Here is a 15,596-nt window from a genome sequence, read left to right on the forward strand (position 1 = left end):
AATAGCTCACCTGTTTGCTCGGGAACTCTCTGGCAGCCTCCACTACTGTCGCACACACCCGGGGGTCCGATCTCGCCTGGCTGTCCAGGAGCTCCAGGGATCCCAAGAGGTCCTGACTTACCATCATCTCCTTTGGGACCTGGGGCTCCCAGCTTGGTCTCACCTGGAGGACCTGCAGATACAAGTGATACACAACACACATGCATCAGAACCAGACATCAGGATAGGGTTATTTACTGATAATTTGTTGGACAGGTTATGTATGACAACTCTCTGAGCCTCAGTTAACATTAATACTCTAGCAATGATATGAAACAAATGACGCATAAAGAGGAACCTGCAAATCCTTTGACCCCTGTGGGCCCCTGGACTTTGGTCCCTGCCTCGCCTTTATTCCCTGGCATCCCTCTCTGCCCTGAAAAAAACAGAATGATACAAATCAGCAAAATGAAAAGCTCATAATATTATCATAATAAATGACATAATCATAATTTATAGATGTCAGATCTGTGTGCAATAGCTGCTTGACAAACATGAGAATTTGATTTCAAACAAACCATCTCCTAGATGGAGTCTTACCCTGCTCTCCTGGATATCCAGCCCTGCCAGGTCTCCCCCTTGGGCCAACATTTCCCATGGCACCCCTGCCACCTGGTGGGCCCTTGGGTCCTGGTATACCAGGTTCCCCCGGGGGCCCCACTGGCTCCTCAATAGGAGCTGGCTTACGACTGACCTCGTTAATGAACATGTCAAGCTTCAACACCTCCTCTGAAAAAGCAAGAGAATGTTGTTTATTTTAAGTTTTAGTCACTGATACAAATACACAGGGATCATCAGTGTAGAAGTTGTTTACATGCCTGCTAACAGAGAACTTACTGTGCACTAGTTGCTCACAGGCTTGTGTGACCAGTTGGTAGATCATGGCCATAGACTGAGGTTCCCCCTGTGAAACATCAGCAGACATCAGCAACTGCGGCTCCAATAAGACCCAACGTCTTTAAATTAGACTTTAATTAATAAAAAACAATTAAATTATCTCTGTGAATTAAGAGCTGCAATAAGAAAAAGATTGTAAACATATAACTACCTTCTCTCCTCGTTCCCCTTTATTACCTGGCAGACCCTGTGAAGTGAGAGACATATGAGCATAGATATAAAATATCAAGTGTGAAGAGAGATGTGACTAATGCTGTCATTTGTCCCTCTGGTCGTACCGAAGGTCCCACAGGTCCTGAGTGGCCCCTTTCCCCTAAAGGCCCTGGGTGTCCCGGCATTCCTTGGAAACCCTGTACAACACAGCAGGTAAATGACAGAACAGGGAGTCAACCAAGGCAACTGTGAGCGACCACAGGGAAATCAGGGAAATCGTACCATGAGGCAAAGCACCGTGTTTTACACTGTGAGTTAAACCTGTGTCCTTCCCTATATCAAACTGTCCTGAGAGTCATTATGTTCTTTGCCGTGTGTTTGGGATCATTGCCATGTTGGAAAAAAAGCATCTAGAGACTGGGAGTCATCTTTTCATTCAGTATCCAGGTTTACAAACCTCATACTGTAGTGCCATCTGTAAATATCATTCCCCCTTTCACAGTCGGCAGTGTGCAGTCAGTTTGTAGTAGTCCTGGCCAGATCCACACCAAACATGCTGGACCCCATCTGATTCAAACTCATTTATTTTTGGTTTTATCTGGACCAAAGAATGTGCTGCCAACATTCATCATGTTCTCTGGCAAAGTTGAGTCAGTTTTGTGAGCAGTGGTTTTCTGCTTGGATCACGTCCATAGAGGTCGACCTCCTTCACACTGAAAAACCGGTTTCCACAGATCATCCTTGTGCCAAGTCAGAAGGGATGTTTTTCATTGCAAGTGTGTCTAAATAGCAAATTGTCAGGGCATGTTGCAATTATCCCCACAGGGCAAACTGGTGATCTTAAAGACTCTTACAGTCTTACTTTTTTATCCTCACACTTGCTTTCTTATTTATCATGATCGTGAACTGGGACCTAAGGCCTTCATTTCGTTTTCCTAACCCTAACCCATCTTTAAAAGATGGCCACGTGAAAAGTTTGCTGTTGTGTGGGAAAAACCGTAACCGTACTTAAAAAAAAGTTTATCTGTATTTTACTCGCTGGTGAAAAACTGTGAACGTAGTAAAAACACTCTTGGCCTGAAGGTGGCGCCAGAGGAAAACTTAAAACAAAATTCATTCATTTTTGGTACATGTGTACATGAATATCAGTCCGTTACAATTGAACAGTTACGGGTGTAAGTTTAAATTGTGCTCTGATGGTGTCACTAGACAAAAGGTCAGGGGTCACAAAAAATATTAAGATTCATCGTCTTAAGACAGAAAATATCCACAGTAGATTTCATAAGAATTTTTGTTTTGAAATTTAAAAAATTGTGTCATGGAACAAAATGTTGTCAAAGGTGAAATTTTGATCTGATGGTAAAAACACAACATTTTGTAAAATAAAATAATATTCAGTCTTACCCTGGGTCCAGTGATACCAGGTGCACCAATGTTTCCCTCGACCCCTCTGATGCCCTGTGAGACATATTGCAGAGATGAGAACAGATGAAGAGCTGCTAACGTTTACTGTTCTCTATCGGCTGGGGTCAAACAGCTCACCTGGGGCCCTGCGATCCCCACTTCCCCTTTCGGACCTGGAGGTCCTGGTAAACCCTGCAGGGACAGGCAACAGGGAGGTTGGAGACGGAGCAGTGAGAGACAGATTTATCTGAATTTTGGTGATGCCACTATTTCATTTTAAACTCACCTGGAGTCCAGGTCGACCAGGATCGCCTTTTGACCCCGCTGCACCCGGTGGACCCTGGCAGGAAAATTTGGCAACAGAAAACATGTAGTCTATTAGATTTATAAGTCCTTATACAACTGTTCAGCACGATGTGAACCATGGTTACAACCACTGTACAGAGGTACGTATTTAAGGATGAGAATCTTCCCCACCGCTTTGCCCTGGACAGTCATTCCTCGGGGCCCTGCGCTGCCGAGGAGTCCAAGGCCTCCCTCAAATCCAGATTTTCCTGGAGGACCCACTTCCCCCTGAAACATGGAGCAAACTAACATGAACACATCAATTTGGACTCCAATGTATCTTGAATAAAAGTGTAATGTGTGAATGCTAATGTCCATATAATATATACATAAATATCACCTTTTGGCCTTGCTCTCCCTTATCGCCTTTCCCACCACGAGGACCTGGTTTTCCCTGGTCAAAAGAAAAAAAATAATGTCAACATGTTCTCAACTGGATCGCACAGAATAAGAGATTCAACTAAAACTCTAATGGTGACATACAATTGGTCCGGGGGAACCAGGAGCTCCAGGGATGTCAGAGGAACAGCTACAGGTGTACGCCGGGGCAGGACAGCTCTCCTCATCTCTCTGATGCACACAACAGACACACACACACACACACACACAACAAACATTAACAAAAAAACACACTAAATCAGCCCTTGAAGCCACAAGTATATTTATTTGAAGTATCCTTCATTATTGCAAAACCATTAGAGAAAAGTGATGACAGCAACATGAAGAAGTGCACAGGTATGAGTCATTCTCAAACATCTTACTGTATAAACAACAGATTAAAATATCAGCTGCTGAATTTCAGTCTTTTTATTCCACAGGGAACTGTCAAGAGCTGGAAACCTTCAGTGTAAGCACTCAGCTCACCGTTTGCATGTATTTGTTCAAACAATGTATAAACTCACAATAGAGGAGAATGAGTGTAAATGTAAATAGTGACACACTGACCAGTCCAGGCAGGTCACAGCAGGTGTCCTCTGAGGCCCACGTGGTGTTACAGACGATCTCAAAGGACTGCAGCTGGAACTGGACACAATGAAGAACACAGGAGGTAAATATGATTGACAGACTGGACCTGGATTCAGATTAAAATCAATAGAATTGAACAGAGCAAAAGTACCGGGGCAGATCCGCTACTGGGTCCTCGGGTCTTCACCAGTTTTCCCAGCATCTCAAAGCCGTCAGTGGGGAGGTTTCCCAGAGGGCGGGCTGGTCTCTCACCCACACGCTGGCAGTCCACAGACAGGGACACACTCACCTGGCTGACTGACAGGTGAATCTACCAAACGGAAGAGAGAGAGGACTGATCCAATGGAAACACAAGTGATAAAATCACAGATTCTTTTTATCCTATTAGGCCATTTCACCTGCCCTGCCACTGTCGCTCTTCACAATAAATTCAGTTCAAATTCTTCTATTGGCTCCTTGGTTATAAGACTTTATTGTTGGTCTTTATTATGTGTGCTCTCCTTGTCTTCTGGGATGCTGCTGTACTGTGTGTGGAGTCTATTTCTAACCACCTCTTTCACCTTTCCATCTCGCTCGTTCCTTTTCTTTGCATGTCTTGACATTTCTCTTTTATTAGAGAGAACACAAAGGTGAGTGAGGAGGCTAAAGCGTTTTCTGCTCAGCGACGGTGGAGCTTGTGTTGTCCTCGAAGACGAGCTCTGTGTATATTATCTCACCTTGTGAAAACTGCCATAGAAGAGTCTGTGGACCTGCGGCTGGTCAAAGGTCAGTTCCTGCACCTCTCCCCTGTAGTCTAGACTGAAGTACACCAGATGCTTCGTAGCAGCTGTGGAAGTACAGGTCATGACTTTTATTTTTCACATTAAGATGGCAATGTTTGATCTGGCTGGGTGTAAGGAACCGCCTCTACTGGGGTTTTTACTCTGGTGGCTTTTTATTTTCATTAGTTCTTGAAAACTACAGCCACTGATGGCATCTTGTCATTCCCAAAAACATTCAGCTAAAGGGAAAAGGTAGAGAAGTCTGAACATAATAAGAAGTGGACAAACATATTGTTGGTTTTGGTCAATAAGAAAAACATAGAAAAACACTAACCTCATCCTTTCACTGTGAAGCAGCAGGTAAATTAATTCATAGACTAATTAATTAATTAATTTGTAGCTAAGTGGCTATAATTTTGACTGTTTACACAGCACATTTTTTTCATGTATCACGTGTCATGATCTAAAGTTTGTTTCAAGATACTGAGAAATCCTGAAGCAATAAAAACATGGAGTCATTATATCTCACCCCAAAGCTACAAACACTTTTCTATTAAATCTGAGTTGAAAGTGTCTGAGTGTAACTGGATTGGAAATTAAATAAAAGTAGCTGCAACTAATAATTACAGCTTCAAGTGTCTTGTTTTGTCTGACAGTCTGAAACCCAAAGATATTCAGTTTATTGTCACATAAGACAAAAAGGAAACTCTCTGTGATGTTACTTGGAAAAAAGACTTTGACGTTTAATATCAAATAGTTGACAATAATTCTCTCTGTTTATTAACTTATCAATTGATCCACTAATCGTTTCAGCTCTAAATAAAACCATGAACCACAATCAGATAATAGAAAAGTGAAAGCAAGTTAAAGCCAATTAAAGAGGCAGCTCTCTGAGAAGATGTTAAGATGTTAAGTCTTCTCTCTTCATCTCAAGGCCTCACCACAGACCACAGGGATAATGAGGATTCCTTGCTGTGTGGGAGACTGACAGATGCATTAATGTTACTCACCGTCGAGCACCACTCCCATCTTGGGCTGGAAGTCATCGTCAGTGAGCTGCCAGAGGGCGAAGGGCTCCCTGGGTGTATCCTGCAACACGCGGAAGGCGATGCTGATGGTGTGCTCTGGAGAGAAGCCTGCAGGGTGGATAAACCTGGAGGGAGAGAGGGGAAGATTCGTCAGATTTGCCATTCTTCCTCAGAGGAAGTTTTAGTATGTGACACCGACTCTTTAACCGTTTGCGATTGGATTGCTGCAGCCACATTTGGAGGTCGCCGTGTATCCAAAAAGAATTGTTTATTTAACTTTATGCATGTAGCTTGACAAACATTCCTATTCTATACATTTGTTTTACTTGCTCTTATTTATTCTAGTGGAGGATGAATTGATCTCACTTGGTGCTCTGTGTCAGCTGGACGTCTCTGTACAGGGTGAAGGTGGGGACGGTGTTGAAGACGAAAGGCTCGGCTGCCACGCCTTCAACGGACGAGTGAGCTCTCTGAGTCAGACCGAACGCTTCCATCATGTCAAACCCTGAGACCACAAACACGTGTCCGGAATAAATTGAGGCAACATGGTCACATTTTCTTCTTTTTTTTTTTAATCTGATGTTTAAATTCTTCAGAACAAGCCTTTTAATGAAGGAGCTCGAAGTGATGTGTGACGACAGCTTGTCTCACCTTTAACGATGCTGTTTCTGATGGTGACTTCAGGGCACACTGCAAACACAAGAGGGCAGTGTTGAAGCAATGAAATCCAGGCTGCACACAACGGAGGCTTTTTCAGTCCAGACAAAAAACACCAGTCTCACGGGCTCAAGGTTCATTACGAGGAATTTGCTACTTGATCAAGGACCATTTGATAAAATCACCTCTAAATGAAGATGCTATCAGATGTGATGATGAAAGGACTTTGTATTTTGATGATCTCATTCACATGTGTGTGGTTTGATTTGGTGGTTACACACACATTTAATTTATACTGACAAATAAAGTCCCAAGTAGTCCTCAGGATTACTATGAAATGGATTTCAGTCACATCACCGACACCACCTGTCAAACATTTCCTCGTTGTGTTAGTGTCTGATGGATTCCTTCATTTTCCCGAGGACCTGCTGCAGGCTTCTCAGGAGCCACTGGACTCCAGATTAAATTCTCTGCTCAATTTGGACTGAAATGATGTCCCCAAAAAGAATTCATGTTCTAATCAGACTCCTTACGACATAAGAGGATGATGTGTTGATTATTCACCTTCGTTGTGGATGGGATACATCCAGGGATGGATGGGAATCCTGGCTGGAGCTTTGGCTGTAAGAGGAACAAGAAAAACCAATAAAGACGCATTTAACTATTAACAAAATGTCAAGACTTCTACTGTATGAATCTGTCAACAGAAACCGTCACAGCTGATGAGTGATTTGGATCATTATCTGCAGGTAAATTATTTATTTAATAAGAAAGTCATAAAAACAGATATCCAGCCTTTCTGGTAAGCAAAGTAACTACAACATCTAACACACTGTCTGTTACCAAGTTTAAATCAAACCTGTTGGATGCAGGATGGACACAGCGGCGCCTTCTGCTGAGCCGAGGAGCGAGTGCACACTTATGCGATACAGAGTCTCTGGTTCCAGGTCAGTGAAGCAGTGACTGCTGCTGGACTCATCGACCGTTTCCTCCTTTGTGTCCTTGTCTATACACACAAACGGACAGGATACACACGTATTCACACCGGCGGGTAAATTAACATCGGTCTCTGAAACGGCGTTAAGTACATGGAGTCGCCAGTTACTATGGATTTTACTATAGATTACCTTTAACAGACTGGATGACAATACGATACCCATCCACGGCAGACACCGGTCTCCAAGACACACAAATGCTGGAGTGGTCTGACCTGACCACACTCACACTGCTCACCCGCAGACTGGCTGGAGAGAGAGAGAGAGGGAGAGAGACACACACAAAGAGATACATACAAGAAATCATATTTACATACAGAGACGCCGGTGATGAAGAGAAAAGTCAGCAAACAGAACAAGGACCTTCAATAAGTAATAACACAGAGGACTGGATGTTTGAGATTACAACCTCATTTTACATTCTGTGTTTAAGATATTCAGCACGGCTGGTGCTTGTGAAAATGGTCCTAAACTTTGATTTAACAGTTCTGAGGAGATTTGTTTAAATCAAAATTAAAATGAATTATTTGCCTGTTTGTGAGCTTTACCAATAACTGATGAGAAGATAAAAATCAACATCTTTCTTTTGTCGTCCTGTGCTGCAAGATAACATGGTGACAGGTTTTTAGTTGACCAATTAAATCTACATATTGACATATTATGGCATTGTAGATGGACTGTACCAAGGGTTTCCCTCTGAAGCGATGTCATTTTTATTTTTATATTTCTAACGTGTCTTCCACATAAACCTGTCGGCGTGTTAGCATTTAGCATGAGACAAGCTACAAGTTCAAATCTAGTCTCTTTTTATCAGCAGGCGAGTATTTCAAAGTGTCTGACTCACTGGTTTTGCCCTGAGCTGAACCGCTGCCTCCTTCTCTGTTGCGGTACTCAGCGGTGACCAGGATGCTGTAACGTGTGTCTGGCTGTAAAGACTCTAGCACCACCCGCTTTTCAACACCTGGGACCAACACCTGTAGACAACAAACCCACCCTTCAAAATCAAGCGTTTAAAGCAAAACATCTGTTGACACGGATGATTTTCTGTCCAGCAGGATGAAGGACAGAGCAGCTGGAGAGGTGATGATTACAGCTCACTTACAGTGTCGTCCTGGGTTTCAGCTCCAGTCAGCGCAGTGTAAGACACGCGGTACCGGAGGACGTGAGCGTTGGGAGGCACCCAGCTGACCACGAAGCTGACTGCAGTCTCCTCGGAGACCGACACACTGGCTGGGCCTCCACCAGACACTGCAGGGATGAAACACAGAGATATTTAGACTTAATACAAGATATATTCAGGAAGGCTTTTGGCACCTTTCTGTGTGAAAATCTCAGGTGATCAGCAGGTTGAGAAATACTCAAGCACTGGAGGATTTTCTGTCATGATCTGCCCCCTCCATGAACTTTGTTTGGACTTTTATGTCCTGTTTTATTTTGAAAATCACTTACCCTGTTTGCCCATTGTTGTTTTGTCTTTGTGATTTGTTTTCCACCCTAATGTGTTTCACCAGCACTCAGTCTGTTTGTTCCTGTTCAGCCCTCCTGATGTTTCCTGATGTTTCCTGATGTTTCCTGATGTTTCCAGATGTTTCCTCAGTTTTGAGTTTTTGTTTTTCCTTCCTTTTTTCCCTTCTGCAGCACTTTTCTCTACATTTTTGGGCTTTTTGTGTTGATTAAACTCTTTTAGCACCTACCGGCTTTTGTTTGTGCTTGTTTGCATTTGGGTCCAGAAATCTTTGACATCATAACATTTTTCTTTCCAGATAAAGACCTACTAAATATAATAAGTTGATATTTAGTGAGAGAAATGACTCTCCAGTGCTGCTGATGATTAGTAGATTAGTGTGTGGGTGTGACTCACAGGTACTATAGCGTATGGCCACAGCTTCACTCTGAGCTCCATCTCCATAAAGTGCAGACAGAGAGATCTGGTATTCCTTATCGTCCTCCACCCCCTCCAGGATCGCCCCTTCGCTCTCACCGCTCACCCTCAACTAAAATGCACAAACAGGGATAAAAACAGCAACACGTTATTAACATTTTATATTAATCATTAGAAAACATTACACCCTCCCACCCTACGTTAATCCGTCCTCACCTGTCTCAGGTCTCCTCCACTGAGGGAGATCCACTTGATGAGGTAGGACACAACATCATCAGCTGCAGCCTCCCAGCGCACAGTGATGTCACTGCCTGAGAAATTAGACACCCTGAGGTCTGATGGCGAGGGCACCTTCACTAGGAGACGAGGAAATGTGTAAGGAAAAAAAAAAGAGTTTCATTTAATGTTGCTATCACACAAGATAGTTCCCTTGACACATTAAATTGAATGTGAGATGATGTGTTCAAGCACATGTACGTGTGTCTTACGTGTGGTGACGTTACTGGTGAGCGCTGCAGAAAGGCCTTGTGGGTAGTGAGACTGGACTGAAACCCGGTATCTTGACAAAGAGGACAGGTTCTGCACCAGCACCGAGATCAGCCCTGTTACCTCCACCTGGAAAGATATCTATCATGAATGACCGACAGACTGCGGCTGCGGCAACAGTATTGAAACAGTACAGACAACATTTTTAAAAAACAACAGACCTACTGGCTCAAATTAAGGTTAATAAGATTTTAAACTTCTAAAGTGAAGTTAAAAAATAATTCCAACATGTGTAGCAGCAAATCAACCTTTGTAAACCTGTCAAATAAATAAAATAAATAAAAAGTTTGTGCCTGTGTAGAAAAAGATTTGACGCATAAGCAGATTAATGTCTCAGTTCTGGAGCTGGTTAACATCAGTGTGTATTTTTAATTCACCTGCTTGACGTCGCTGCCGTGGTTGGTGCTGTAGGTGATTCTGTGGCCGGGGACGTCCACGGCTCCGGGAACCCAGGTCACCCTCAGCCCGCTGTGGGTGACCATCGGGAACTGAACGCTCAGCGGCGGCGGGAGAGGGACTGCAGGGAGGTCAAAGGTGAGGCGCGAAGAAGACGAAAGACAAGCGATTAGTCAGCGCACTGGAGCGACTTATTTTATGCATCGGGGAGTTTCTTTGATGGATACAGCGGGGTGATAATAGAAAGATGAGAAAGGCGGGAAAAATAAAGTGTGAAAATATAAATTAAATTTAAACAAATAAGGGATGAGAACATTCGTGAATCTCTTACATGTGGCAGCGACGGCAGTGACAGGGTCGCTGGGATCCTCATCGTAGAGAGCGTACAGCGTGACAGAGTAGTCTGTCTCCGGCAGTAACCCCGCCAGCTCCACCACCGTCTGCTCTGCGCTGAATTTCTCCTGCAGCGATGGAGTTACACATACAGATGTGCAGTTAGGGGCTTGTTAATATAGTAGTAATGTGGTAATAAGTCTTTAGTGTAAGACTCCATCACATGACATTTAATCGTCATTTACAAGCTGTTTAATATTGTTTCTAGGAAGAAACAAAAATACTGCTGTGACATAATGTCAATTTGATGTTGGCTCTTGTGGGAGGAACTAAGACGGGAGGATGGAAGGAAGTGATGTGAGGAAGTAGAGGAATCAAATTAAAGACAATCACTGCTATGCTTGATGGACAGTTTTGACAACACAACGGCAGCTGTTTTGACAGAATAAACAGCGGCACTTTCTGTCGCCACTTGCCTCGTCTTCTCTCCGTGGCCGTGACTGACATGCTGACAATATGCAAGTAGAGGAAATCTCACATTAGGAAAAGTCTATGTGAACAGGACCTCAGCTGCTGTTCTTCTTGCCTTGTACATGATATTTCCACCTGCCTGCTGAGCTGCTGCAGATCACCCTTCTCTGTCAGATGATTATTATTAATATCAATTATAAATCATGTGTGCAATAAACCGTCGTCTACAGTATGTGCCTTTCATTTCCAGTTCCCACCTCCTTGGCGTCGTCAGGCTCTCCGTGGCTCAGAGCTGAGTACAGGATCATGTACTGCGTCGCTCCGGGCGCTGCACCCCAGCTCACTCGCAGCGCGCTGAAGGAGACAGGCGTCACCTCCAGGTTGGCGGGCATGGCGAGGGCCACTGACGGAGGGAGGCGGGAAGAGACAGAGGAAAGAAGAAGAAAGATATTGTCTGATATTGATATATGGTGATTTTTTTTAGTGCAACATTGGGTGAGCAGGGCTTCTGTGTTGTGCTTATATATATATATACAAGGATATTAACAGACACAACAGAGACAAACTATTCAAGCCTCACATGTGGTGACAGTTCCTCTGAGAGCCAGGCCAACATTGTCCTCATACACAGGGAAGATGGAGACGTGGTACAGGGTCTGAGAGGAGAGGCCTTCCAGCAGCACAGTGGACTCTGAGCCGGCCAGCACCACCTGGACACCGAGCATCGCTCACAGTCAGACAAACACACACACAAAACTACAACACACACAAAAATGTACCTATATATGAAAATACACACAGGACCACAACATTTTCCAATGAAAACACATAAACCCTGATTAATGGAAACTTCTGGAAGAGTCAGTAACTAATTAACTCAATGTTTCATGGTAAAATTACAATCTGTTGAGCAGGGAATTGTTTTAAATGTCATTTTCAAAAAAAGCTCCAAATAGATTATATAGACTACATGATTATTTGTTCATATATTTTTGGAATATTTAATATTTTTTCATTAAAACTGATCTGTGTTTGAAGTCCGCAAAGGTGCGGGTGAAAACAGCACCAGCCTCGCTTTTGCGGCTGGTGATTACATTTATTGTCGCATCCTGAGACAGAGGTGATGCTTTACTGAGGAGGATACACAAGAAGATAAAGATGTTTTGCTCTTTGTTTCCTTTCTGACGGCTTCAGCTTTGTCTGTGCCGAACAACACAGTGGGAAAAATGCTGGATTATAACCAGAAAAACCACAGTCCCGAGAACAGTGTACAATACAACGTGGAAGCTGCTTGGAATTCTTCATAACTCTGCTTATGTCTAATCAGCGGTAACGTCTCTGACCTCCTGTGGTCTCTGACCCTCGGCACTGTGGTAAACCACTCTGAACTGTTGGACTGGCTTAGCAGGATTGGTCCAGTGGAGCTTCACTTCTCTGGAGCCCAGGTCAGAGAAGCGCAGATCAGTCGGACTGGGGTAGGAGAGGGCAGGGTCTGCTGTGGGCGCAGGCTCCATTCCTGCGGACACATTAACAAAGCATTCACACATTAAACCTCCATGAGACGTCATTTGAAAAACCAATTACCTGCAGTGAAAAAATATGGTCTGCATTTCAAGAACTGCAGATAGAAAGACGGACAGATGCAGTAGATAGATGGCTTACGTTTTTTAATGCCACGGTCTTCTATCCTCCTACACAGGATGTGGACGAGCCGTGCCACCAGTTTAGTGAGCAGAGGGAAGTCATTGACATTGTAGACGTTCAGATCCACCGGCTCCGACGCCACTTGTCTCAGCTCGGCTTCATCAGCGTTCTTCACACCTGAACAACAAAAAGTTATAGAATCGTTTAAAACAACTTAACACAAAAAGCATTTAGAACCAAATGCCTCCAAACACGTAACGATGAGAACGTTACATAACAATATGGCGCTCATAAATGCAGGGGATGAACGCGACCACCTCATCCTCATCCTCAGTCTCACCTACAGCGATGATCTCCACGCCGGCATTCTTCAGACGGTTTGCCGCAGCAATGGCATCATCCTGAGATTTCCCATCGGTCAGCAAGACCAGGAAAAACGGCGTGTCCGACCTCGCTCCTGCCTCGGCCCTCATGTTCTCCTCCATGACGTGGAGCAGCGCCTGGCCTGGGAGGTGGATGCAAGGTTACACACCGACACACATACGTGTACAAAACAGTATCCAAGGTGAGCTGTGTGTGATGTGTGTTTACCTGTAAATGTGTTTCCTCCCTTATATCTAAAATTCCTCACTGCCTCCAGCAGCTGGTCTTTGGTGGTGAAGTTGCTGAGGTGCCACTCGGTACGAGGGTCCCCACTGTACTGGGTCAGACCTGGGACAAAAACACATCGTTACACAAGATTTTTTATTTTTATTTTTGTAAGACATTGGGAAAGGCAAATCCATTATACTTTAAGTGGTTCATTTTAATAATCCTTTTTTTAATTTTGGTTTATGTTGTTACTACAAAGCAATTTAACAAAAAGCAAAAAGCAACTAAAAACTGTCAATAAATTGTGCAGGAACTGAGGCATATAAATGTCATACTGATTGACGTTGCAATGCATCTAAAACTAAAAACAAAAAATAATACACATCACACACATCATCAACCCCGTAAACAGAAGGTGTGACACGGGACAGCCACTGTGTGGCACTGTGTGCACATGAACACCGCCCGCAGAGGGGAAGAGAGAAGGCTTCATCACCTCTCCCCCCTCCCCCCGTCCGGATCCTCACCGATCTGAATGTGGTTGGGCCCGATGTGGAAGGGTGTCACCAGGCCCTCCAGGAAGTCTCTGACACGTCTGAAGTTAGTGCGTCCAATGCTCCAGGAGCCGTCCACCAACAGCATGATGTCCGCCGCTGCATCACTGTTGCACTCAAACGGTTTTCTTGGAGACGCACCTTGATAAAAGGAAGCATGAAGAGAAAGATATCGAACTGATTCCACCGACTTGTTGAATTTATGCCAAAGACGATTGAAGCTGTTCTTGAGGGACATGGTGACACCTCACTCAGACTCTTTATATCGGTTTTTCCCTTTCATTTGTCACCCGTCTGTATATTAGTGAGTGCATGGGTAAATGCATGGTTTTAGATCAGGAAACAGATGGCTCTGTGCAAAATCTGTGTGTACATGTGTCGACATAGCACACACATGAACATGAGTGAGTTTCCGTGCATGTGAACGTGTGCGCTCCCTTGGATTACGAGGGAGAGGACAGCGCCCTGCAGCTGAACAGGACGGCCTGTCATTATCCTTTCCTTTACCTGTCCCTCCCTTGTGTAAACACTGTCATCACATTTCAGACTAACACTTACTTGCTCTCAAGCCGTTTGTTCCTTAATTCATAAGAAGAGCCGAAGTTGACGGTGGCCAGACGTTCCTTAAGATAACCTGCTTAACTTCCTGCTCAGAGGCAGCTGTCCTAATCATTACCATCATGTTTTGGCTCATTAAAAAAACAAATGTAATCAAAAGTAGTAGTTAGCATAGGTCCGAGTTTGTCGCGGTATGTCTTTGCAACACTGGAGCGCAGGGGTTACCTGTGACCGGCTGGGTGGGGAAGGGAGCCTTCCGGGGTTTGTCCTCGGCCCGTTTACCCTGTGTGGTTCCCTGCTCCTCCTTGTTCTCCACCTTAGACCGATCCCGCTCTTTTTCTTTCTTCCTCTTCCTCTTCTCTTTGGTGGTTTTCTCTGGGGCCTCATCGGGGAGCTGAGAGGGGGTTTCTGTGGCTGGGGGCTCTGCGGGAGAGAGGTAATGGAAAGCACATGGGTGGGGACACAGTAAGATAAGCAGAGATTGTTTTGGGTACCGGTCCAGGCCGTACATGACAGGAAATCTCCTGTTGACATGAGATCAATCTGACTTCCTGAGTATCAAAGGGAAAAGTGAGAGAAAACATTATTTCCTTGTCAATACATAAACATAGTGTTTTTCATGATTAATAGGTTAATTTTTTTTTTTGCCTTTGCCTGATACATACAGCCTCAACAATAACAATCTCTCACCGTCCTTCATCCTCCATCGCTCTTGTCCCTGCCTTTCTTTCCCGTGTTCCCTCGTGTTTTCTAAAGACGGTAACTCCAGCTGCTGCTGCTGGGACTGTCATTACTGTGTTTGTATTTGTGCCAAAGCTCTTTGGTGAACCTCTTATTAAATACAGTGTGCTGTTCGTGCGGGACACATGTGTTTGCTTGGGTGTAGGTGCGTGTTGGCGTCCCCGCACTCTGTCAGTGTCATAATGACAGCGGCCATAGAAGATCAGAGCGGTCGGGTTTCTGACCAAGACAAAAAATAATCTTCTCACACCACCCAGGGCTTTCGGTTCTGTGCACTGGTCTCTTTTGGAAATCATTTTAAAACCTTATTCAGCTGAAAGACGGCTTTACAAACCCACGCGTCAGAGTATCAGTGAACCCTCAGACCTGAGGTTAGGCCTGTTAGCTTTTCCAGAGTCCAGGTTAAAGGGAAGGGATGATCAAGTTCGTATTCACTCTGCTGGCAGCGTCACAGCTTTTAAATCATGCCCTAAAATACGTCTTTATAGACTTGCCTTTATTTACCACAGGACTTATTTATTTACATAATACAACTTTGACATGTTACCACCAGCTTTTTTCTCATGTTGCCAGATTTGTATAACTGTATTTTACCTTATAGATTTGTATGCTGTTGTTTTTATGTGTGTTTTTAT

General features: G+C 44.1%; 1 protein-coding gene across 2 annotated transcripts in view; it reads right to left on the reverse strand.

The window, feature by feature from the left end:
* Positions 1-15,596, reverse strand: part of LOC130175147 (collagen alpha-1(XX) chain) — a 28,607-nt gene that overhangs the window by 1,467 nt on the left and 11,544 nt on the right. For both annotated transcript variants that reach the window (XM_056385452.1, XM_056385451.1), the window contains exons 6-41: positions 14,446-14,643; positions 13,636-13,803; positions 13,109-13,228; positions 12,858-13,022; positions 12,536-12,694; positions 12,217-12,389; positions 11,454-11,583; positions 11,131-11,276; positions 10,401-10,530; positions 10,051-10,190; positions 9,616-9,742; positions 9,344-9,483; positions 9,107-9,239; positions 8,348-8,493; positions 8,090-8,219; positions 7,378-7,494; positions 7,110-7,256; positions 6,815-6,871; positions 6,245-6,283; positions 5,960-6,098; positions 5,576-5,718; positions 4,521-4,630; positions 3,956-4,114; positions 3,784-3,861; positions 3,322-3,408; positions 3,179-3,232; positions 2,971-3,066; positions 2,780-2,833; positions 2,632-2,685; positions 2,494-2,547; positions 1,215-1,286; positions 1,088-1,123; positions 877-943; positions 580-768; positions 338-415; positions 11-172 (exon numbers count right to left, since the gene is read on the reverse strand). In XM_056385452.1, the coding sequence (XP_056241427.1) occupies positions 11-172; positions 338-415; positions 580-768; positions 877-943; positions 1,088-1,123; positions 1,215-1,286; positions 2,494-2,547; positions 2,632-2,685; positions 2,780-2,833; positions 2,971-3,066; positions 3,179-3,232; positions 3,322-3,408; positions 3,784-3,861; positions 3,956-4,114; positions 4,521-4,630; positions 5,576-5,718; positions 5,960-6,098; positions 6,245-6,283; positions 6,815-6,871; positions 7,110-7,256; positions 7,378-7,494; positions 8,090-8,219; positions 8,348-8,493; positions 9,107-9,239; positions 9,344-9,483; positions 9,616-9,742; positions 10,051-10,190; positions 10,401-10,530; positions 11,131-11,276; positions 11,454-11,583; positions 12,217-12,389; positions 12,536-12,694; positions 12,858-13,022; positions 13,109-13,228; positions 13,636-13,803; positions 14,446-14,643 (4,197 nt within the window). The remainder of the gene's footprint in view (positions 1-10; positions 173-337; positions 416-579; positions 769-876; positions 944-1,087; positions 1,124-1,214; positions 1,287-2,493; positions 2,548-2,631; positions 2,686-2,779; positions 2,834-2,970; positions 3,067-3,178; positions 3,233-3,321; positions 3,409-3,783; positions 3,862-3,955; positions 4,115-4,520; positions 4,631-5,575; positions 5,719-5,959; positions 6,099-6,244; positions 6,284-6,814; positions 6,872-7,109; positions 7,257-7,377; positions 7,495-8,089; positions 8,220-8,347; positions 8,494-9,106; positions 9,240-9,343; positions 9,484-9,615; positions 9,743-10,050; positions 10,191-10,400; positions 10,531-11,130; positions 11,277-11,453; positions 11,584-12,216; positions 12,390-12,535; positions 12,695-12,857; positions 13,023-13,108; positions 13,229-13,635; positions 13,804-14,445; positions 14,644-15,596) is intronic.

This window comes from Seriola aureovittata, chromosome 9 (genome assembly GCF_021018895.1).
Source record: "Seriola aureovittata isolate HTS-2021-v1 ecotype China chromosome 9, ASM2101889v1, whole genome shotgun sequence".
NCBI classification, from domain to species: domain Eukaryota; kingdom Metazoa; phylum Chordata; class Actinopteri; order Carangiformes; family Carangidae; genus Seriola; species Seriola aureovittata.